A 7,751-nucleotide genomic window follows, 5' to 3' on the forward strand; every position below is an offset into this window, starting at 1 on the left:
CTCAACTCCAAGCTACTGTAATTACTAACCCTCATACTTCAAGTGAGCTGCTTATTGACAAAAGAGGCTCAAAAGTTAACATTACATTTCTTCAGTGAGCCATCTTTTCCCCTCTAAAATCAGATCTGCGTCAGATTCCAGAAGAACATAGACAGTAACTGAGTAGTAAAGCAAAGACTTGAGTTTTCCTGGGAGGCAGCAAGTTGTGACACACTCCATCATCAGTAAGGTCAGCTGAAATGAAGTAGTCCCATACGCCCAGTCACTGGTTTTTTTTGTAAAAAGTATGTATTTATTTTCTTTCCCACGGAAAAGGAGATTCAAAGTAGAAAGTAAGCAAGAAAGTGTTTTTACCAGGTAAACATCCCTGGGGTCAAAAGACAGGCTTAAAACAGGAGCGTCGTGTCCTCGGAATGTTTTCTGCTTGCTGCTATCAGTCACCTCCACAACTTTGATCATAAAGTCACTGTAGATCACAACAGCACAGACATTAAAGTATTAACATTGGTATTAACAACGACAAACTATGTATTTATAGCAATAAAAATTGGGCCCTAACTATCTTTTGGGGAAGTTATGGCTCTCAACACTGTATGATCTAGGTGAAAATGAGAATCTTGAGGCTTATGACAATAGGAGCAAGGCCAGACTATTTTTATCAGAAAATTTTTGTTCATGTTAAAGCTCATAAAATACGATTGCTCTTTGGAGAGGATATTATGTACACACAGACCATATACCTGTTTAATATAATATTCTGTATGACCTAATGAAAACCTCTGCTTAGATACCACAGAGCTGACTTAACAAGAGCCATCTGTTAAATGGGACCGATATTCATTACTATAATTATTTGGTCATGTGGTTTTTAAAAAAAGATAGAGCAAGTAATTTATTTTGTAACATTTTTAACAGCATTTTAAAGACCATTTAGTGTATCAGATACATTAACAGATTTTTTACAACTTTATTCCCTCCTCCAAAATTACAGACACTACTGCAGTTTAACTCAAAGTATCAATGCTAACTTCTAAGCCAAAGAGCTCCTGTGACAATCTTTCATTAGCACTTCCTCTCATGCTTCATTGCAACACCCTCAGAAAGAAATTTAATTTTAGGACATAATTCTATAGGGTTAACCATTACTTTAACTATATTCAGAAACACAACCTCAGTTTTATCCACTATCTAATGCTAACCAAACAGTCGTAAAAGGAAGTCCCTAAGCTATATTGCAAGACAAGTAAAATTATGTTAGCACTCTTAAAGAATGCAAGACAACTTTAAAGAAAAAAAACCAACAGGCAATAGGATATTTTTTGCTTCTTTAAGAAACCACACAACCATTTTTCAAATAGTTCATGTGAGCTTTGGCAGCCAGTTGGATGTTAAACTCATATAAAATTGAAGTTTGCAGACTTCATGTAAAAAATGGAGAAATCTGGGACAACTAAAAGCAATTCTTCTTAGCTGCTTTCCTTCATTTCATGGCTGTCACCTTCTCCTTCAGTACAGCAGACCTCATCGAGGGGTGGCCTCACAGTCTTAAGAGCCCTTTTTCCTAATGTGACAGCCCTGGCCAGGCTGCAGAAGTACCGTTTTTTTGTAAAAGTTTTAGAAAGAGAAAAGAGTTCACCTTCTGCCTAATCTCTCTAATCAAAATCAGATCCTGGGGCAGAGCCGTTCCCTCAGAAACAAGCGCTGGCAAAGGGCCCAAACTCATGACCCCTGTCAGATTTAGAGATTAGAGTGGTTACTGCCCCAGATGTCCAGCCTCCCAGTTTTGGTGGAGCTGGTGTGTCTGTTCCACAGCTGCCAGAGTTCACAGTCCAGCACACTCATCCAAATTGCTTTCTAGTTCAGTTCACACTTAGAGGAGCCAGGGAGGAGAAGCAACGCTCTGCCATCTCTACTGCGGAGGACAAATTCCAGTAGAGAGGTAAGCAGACAGCCTGAGTTATCTACAGCTGCCCAAAGAGTTCACCAAATCCAATTAAGAATCACCTGAGCCTTAAATAAATGAAAAAAAAAAAAAAAAACCAAACCCAACACCAAAATTGCCTGCTTGCTGTTTTGCCACCTCTGTTAAAGGACTAGCATATATTATGTAAAAGCAAATATGCTGCCCTAGGAAATTAACTAAACTATGCATTTAATTCCCCTCAGACAAGTCTTGCAACTATCATCTGTTATCATTTGGCAGAACGGTGATGATACTTATGCCAGAGAATGACTCAAAAGCTCTCGCACAAATGAGAACCCATCTAACTTTTGCACGTGTGTATACATCTCCAGGACCATGATCCTGATTATCTTTGTAGCATCAAGGATTTTGTTACCGTATGCTAATGAGATCCATATGGATGAACACTTATGCTTATGCATTATAGGACTAAAAGCTGAAAACACTCAAGTCTCCTAAAGAAAAGGAATTCTTTCACAACCCCAGATTTCCATTTAAAATTATTTGGTGGATCAAGTATCTCTCAGAGCATTGTTTCCTAAAGTCTTTTTCATTCCTTTCTTCCCCTGCACCCCCAGAAGGCATTTTGCAATACTTTAAAACCCTCAGAGGTATGTGGCTTAACAATCTCATTGGTAAAAATCAGCATGTGTGGAAGTTACCAGACTTTGAACGATAGCAATGCTTTTCCTTATCATGCACAGATTACCTAGATCCAGCGGCAATTTTGGTACCATCACTGTTAAAGACGACGTGGTTTGCATTCATGGTGAAACGAGTAAGGATGCCATCTGGAGCTCCTTCAGGAAATGTATGTATCTGAACAGTATTGTTCAATACTGCTGTGATCAGTCTTCCATTCTAAAAACAAAATTCATCATAAAATTTGTTAGTTATAACACATTTATGCCCATGGAGCCAAAAAAATTGCTCCAATATTCCAAATATTTGGGCAGATTAACTTTAGTAGTTCCAACAGAGGTCTGACAGTAAAAATCGGAGAGGAAATATTCTTTAACTTTTACTTCTTCCCCCCAAAATACAGACAAGCACACTAACTTTAAGACTTTATCACTTTAACCAAACTATTGAAAACTAGGAAAATTATGCTTTTACTTTCAGTCTTGTAGAAACACAAGAAACTCCAGTTGCTTCAGTAGACTTAAAAGTCATTATGCTAACTATATGGCAATTTGCTGCATCAAGACCTTCCCAACTCGTATCTTTACTAAAATAATGAATACTCAAAGCCACTAATGAATTTCAAAGAGAACTGTCTGATCTTCTTCGGGTGGATAGAAAATTCACTCCTTTTACACAAACAAGAAAGCTCTTCTAACAGGAAGAATCTTGCATCCTATTTAGATGAATATGCTGCAGTATCAGGAGAGGGCACCCTTGGACCAAACTTCTCAGCTAAATGCCACCAGGGAAAGATGAGAAGTTCATGATCTATAGCTTAGTTCTTTTCAGAAAACAGAAGGCAGATGTTTACTAAAAATGTATGTGGATTTAAAGAAGTGTAAAACAAAAGAAATAATTATCCTATATTTGGAAAAGTAATACCTCTTCTTCAAGTGACAATACTATTCCTCAGTCGTACACAGCAGTAAGTTTTTGAAATATGTAAGTAAAGAAATGCCTTATTTCCTTGAGGGTTTTTTGTTTGTTTGGGTTGGGGGGGGGTGTTGCCTTTTTTTTTTTTTTTTAAAGTTGCCTAAAGTCATAGTAAAAATCCTGAAGATAAACAAAGCAGCAGCTGGTACTAAATAACCTAACTAAATAGATGAGACTTATTACCTAGACTACATTGACATCTCAGATCAGTTCCTCATGACATCTTCATTAATGAAGAATAATTTTTGAAATAAGATTTCCTGAAGTTAAGTCTCAGAAAGCATTCTTTAATCTCACTGTTTAAAAATAAAAAATCCCTCAAAACTAAAAGCACTTCACAATAAACTTAAGAGCACAGGATTTTTCCTACTGGTGTCAGAAATTAAACCCAGCATTTTCCCTCCTCTATTCATTAATAGTTTTGGCAATTTCTGGCTCTGCCACTGATTTGCTAAGAGAACTCATTCAAGTCACCTCACTTGATTTGTGAAAAGGTAGGTAATGCGATGAAAATCAACAGCAAAATACCCTAAAAATCAATGATGAAAAAAAAGATTATACAGGAATAGATACATGATGTATGTTAAAAGGGACATAAGAAAGAGGTTTCACATAAGGCAGTAGTTCTGAATAAGGTTTCAAATTATTATTTTTAAAATACAATACATATATGTCAATTCTCATTTATTTCCTCTTTCATACTCCTCTCCGAAATCAAAAATAGTTGAAAAACAATTTTTAAATTTTCCTTCATGACTGCAAAGTTAACTACACAATATCTGAAGAACTGATGTAGACTTCTGGAATTCCTCTCTTCTTCTATAATCGCCACAAAGACAACAATTTAGGCCTTCTATTACTAATGTAATATACTAATAATTGCACATAAAGGAAATACTGTGAGAATTCTCACGCTAAATACCTGAGCATGCATGGTAAAAAGAATTATTTTCTGTTATATACATTGATATAGGTAACTTATTTACCTTGTTACTTACAAATAATGACTCCTGCAAGATATGCTAAAGGGAACTGCCTTAACATTAAAACAAATAGAGCAGCTTATGCTTCAAATGCCAGTCAGTCAGACTACAGACCTGCCTCTAGCCAGCATTCTCACAAATCCTTACAACTTGTACAAGCAAGAATCCTGTTCTCTTCTGACTTTGGGGATGGTGGGTCAGAGGCATGTTTGGGCCAATCAACAATTTTGAGAGCAAAATATCAACCAATTATTAAAAAGTATTACCAAAGCATTACCGGGCACTGACTTTGTGAAATTAATTTTTTATTAATACAGATTATAATTCCTTGGACCTTAAAACAGGCCCACATAAAACAACCTCTTGGCTCTTTTTCCTAATACTTGATGATCACACCTTATGCTGGGAAACTTTCTGCAACTTTTCTTATATTGTGAGAAAACACTGAAACAGCCTAGAAAGTTCACTGCATAATTAGCTTAATCTGCTGAGTTTATTTCTCAGAAAGGAGATCAAAGTCAGAAATGAGTATAACTGAATATGAAGCAAGAGGAGGAAAAAAGAAAAAAAATTACAGAAGTTTAGTATAAGGAATAATTCCTCTACAATCCTGTATGGGGTAAAATGAATTGTCAGAAGTCTTCTTGATTTATATAAAATACTTAATTGAGTTAAAATATTCAAAAAGTCTATAGGCACATTTAATCAGTTAAATTTCTGTGTATTTCAGAAAATTGTGTTTTCCATTCTGCTTTAATATTTTCACTTAGACATGAAGGTAGAATACATTCATATGCTCAAATTTAAATACCTGCTACTCATTAAACAGCATTCAATTTATTTTTTCCATACATTAATCTGAAGACAAAGATCTACATATTTAACACAGATCAAACCGCAATGTGCTACGCACAGTATTATCCTTGCCTTTTTCTGTATATTATCCTAGTACATGTTTAATGTTACCCACACGAGCAGCATCCCTGAGCTTGAAAATCCAGCATCTGTACAGTGACGTTGTATATCCACACCAGCATCACACAACTCAGAGGGGTTCTGTTAACAATGATACCTTTAGAGCACATGAATAGGCCTTTTCTCCCACATTAATGGACTTCGGATCATCATCATCCAGGTTTTCCCAAATCCTAACATCTCCATCACTGCCACAAGTTACAATGCAGCTGTGGAAAGACAGGGGATTTGTTAACATTCGGGAATGGAAAGGACAGCCACGGTGACTTTCAACGTCACAATAAAAATGTTACTAAAATGTTAGGTTCTTTTAAAATTGAAACACAATACATACTATGCAACACAGCGCATACCTACATTTATGTCTAAGTAACTTATTAAACGTGGGGACGGGGGGGAAATCACGTCTGGTGGCATAACAGAGTACCTTGAAACCTCAAGTCTCTGATAACTCATCTGAACTGACCCTTAGATACTACCGGTCAATCCTTTTTTTTCCAGGACCTAGAGTGACTTTTTCAAAGGACTTAATTAGCACTGATTTCTCTAAGAACTGGGCATTTAATTGCTTCTTAAGACTTTGAAAACTTACCTTACAGCTGATTAGAAAGTTGAGGGCAAAACTAAGAGTTTTAACGCATACTTGACTGAAGTTTAACAAGCTTAACATGTTCCAGGCCTACAGAACCCTTAAAAAATAGTTAATATGGAATTCAAGTTTGCTGGAGTTACCTTTCACAATTTTAATGCAGTAAACAATAATCTGAAGTCACAGAGCAAACATACAGAAGTTTGCACAGGATTTTTAATTAAAGACATTGTGAATCTAGAATCGAGCTTTGCATTCTTTTTTTCTAAAGTTGTTGCAGTCTCAAAAAAATTCTAATTAAACAGCAAAATGTTACAAAGCCAGTGGTGAAGCTGTGGCGTTGCTCTTCTTAGTTCTGTAAGGTCTGTACTTTGACAGCAACACAACACTGTGTTGATATTGAATATATTGATGCTGGGGAGTCCAGCAGTAGTAGACCAGTGGTATTTGGCAGAGATGTCTGCACCCTTTTTTAAACATTTGCATTGTAATGGCAAACACGCGGGTTTGTGGTTTCGAGGGACTGTTATTAGACTAAGTCCTAAGAGTAGTCTTTGTACGAAGGCTAATGAATTAAAGAAAGGAATAAGAAAATATGGACTTAAGCCACACTCAATATATAAGACTCACCCCTCGACTTCATTTTCAGAGGACTTGTTTTCTGGCTTACCATTTATTTTTAATCAATAAAAAGGAAATGGCAAATATTTAGTTTATATTTAGACATTCAAGAACTACCGCAAGAATAACAAGATAGCAAGCCCAGTACTGGATTTCTTCAACTATATTTTTAATTTCTTAGTGCTTATGCGAACATATTTACTCCCACACCACATTGATTTCTGCTAGATTCTATGAAGTCCCTCTTCTGAAAAGTGCATATAGAATTTATATATGTACACACACATATTCTCTCTCTCTCTCTCTGTGTGTGTATATATCTAGGCTTACAATTAAGTTACACGTCAATCACTTCAAAATTCAGAGCATCAAAACACATGTCTTACAGCCAGCTCTCAACACAGGCAAAAACCGAAGAATTGAGCCAGACCAAGCCAGGCCGTAAATCCGTCCCAGTGTCTCGCACAGCAGTGGCTGGAACAGAAACTCCTAGGAAAGCAACAGACCGGCAGAAGACCATCCCTACCCCAGAGTGCGCTTCACCCTGGTCTCTCGGAATTAGGCATTTACCTCCCGGTGTCATCGAAGCAGACGTCCGTGTGGCCCTCGGTGTGGCCGTACCGCATCGGCTTCTGGGCGGATGGCATCTCCGCTCTCACCTGTTCCTTTACTGGGGAGAAATAAAATAAATTTTAGAAGAAAAAAGCTTCGTCAAGAGCCTCAGACGGCACGACAAGGTCAGAGCTGCTGGGACACCCACCCGCAGGGCTGGGGACGCGGGGCTCAGCCACCAGCCGTCCCCCGCTCGGCCTAAGCGGACTACAGCCCGGCAGATGTCGAAGGAGCCTGGCCGTGGAAGCGAACCGAGAAAGAAAAGGGGGGGAAAAAATCGGGTTACCGGGGGTCGGAGGGGCGTGGGTGCCGGGGGCCTGTCCCTCAGGCACCTCAGCGCCTGGGCCGGGCCGAGCAGAGCCAGGCCAGGCCGCCCGCCGGGGCCCTGGAC

The 7,751-nt window shown here is 38.1% G+C and overlaps 1 protein-coding gene across 2 annotated transcripts in view; it reads right to left on the minus strand.

Moving 5' to 3' along the window:
- Positions 1 to 7,661, minus strand: part of WDHD1 (WD repeat and HMG-box DNA binding protein 1) — a 29,816-nt gene extending 22,155 nt beyond the window's left edge. For both annotated transcript variants that reach the window (XM_010579798.1, XM_010579799.1), the window contains exons 1-5: positions 7,509 to 7,661; positions 7,319 to 7,413; positions 5,636 to 5,747; positions 2,673 to 2,824; positions 355 to 466 (exon numbers count right to left, since the gene is read on the minus strand). In XM_010579798.1, the coding sequence (XP_010578100.1) occupies positions 355 to 466; positions 2,673 to 2,824; positions 5,636 to 5,747; positions 7,319 to 7,395 (453 nt within the window). In that variant the 5' untranslated portion in view covers positions 7,396 to 7,413; positions 7,509 to 7,661. The remainder of the gene's footprint in view (positions 1 to 354; positions 467 to 2,672; positions 2,825 to 5,635; positions 5,748 to 7,318; positions 7,414 to 7,508) is intronic.
- Positions 7,662 to 7,751: the final 90 nt, after the last annotated feature.

This window comes from Haliaeetus leucocephalus, unplaced genomic scaffold (assembly GCF_000737465.1).
Source record: "Haliaeetus leucocephalus isolate CR32 unplaced genomic scaffold, Haliaeetus_leucocephalus-4.0 Scaffold678, whole genome shotgun sequence".
Classification (NCBI taxonomy): Eukaryota; Metazoa; Chordata; class Aves; order Accipitriformes; family Accipitridae; genus Haliaeetus; species Haliaeetus leucocephalus.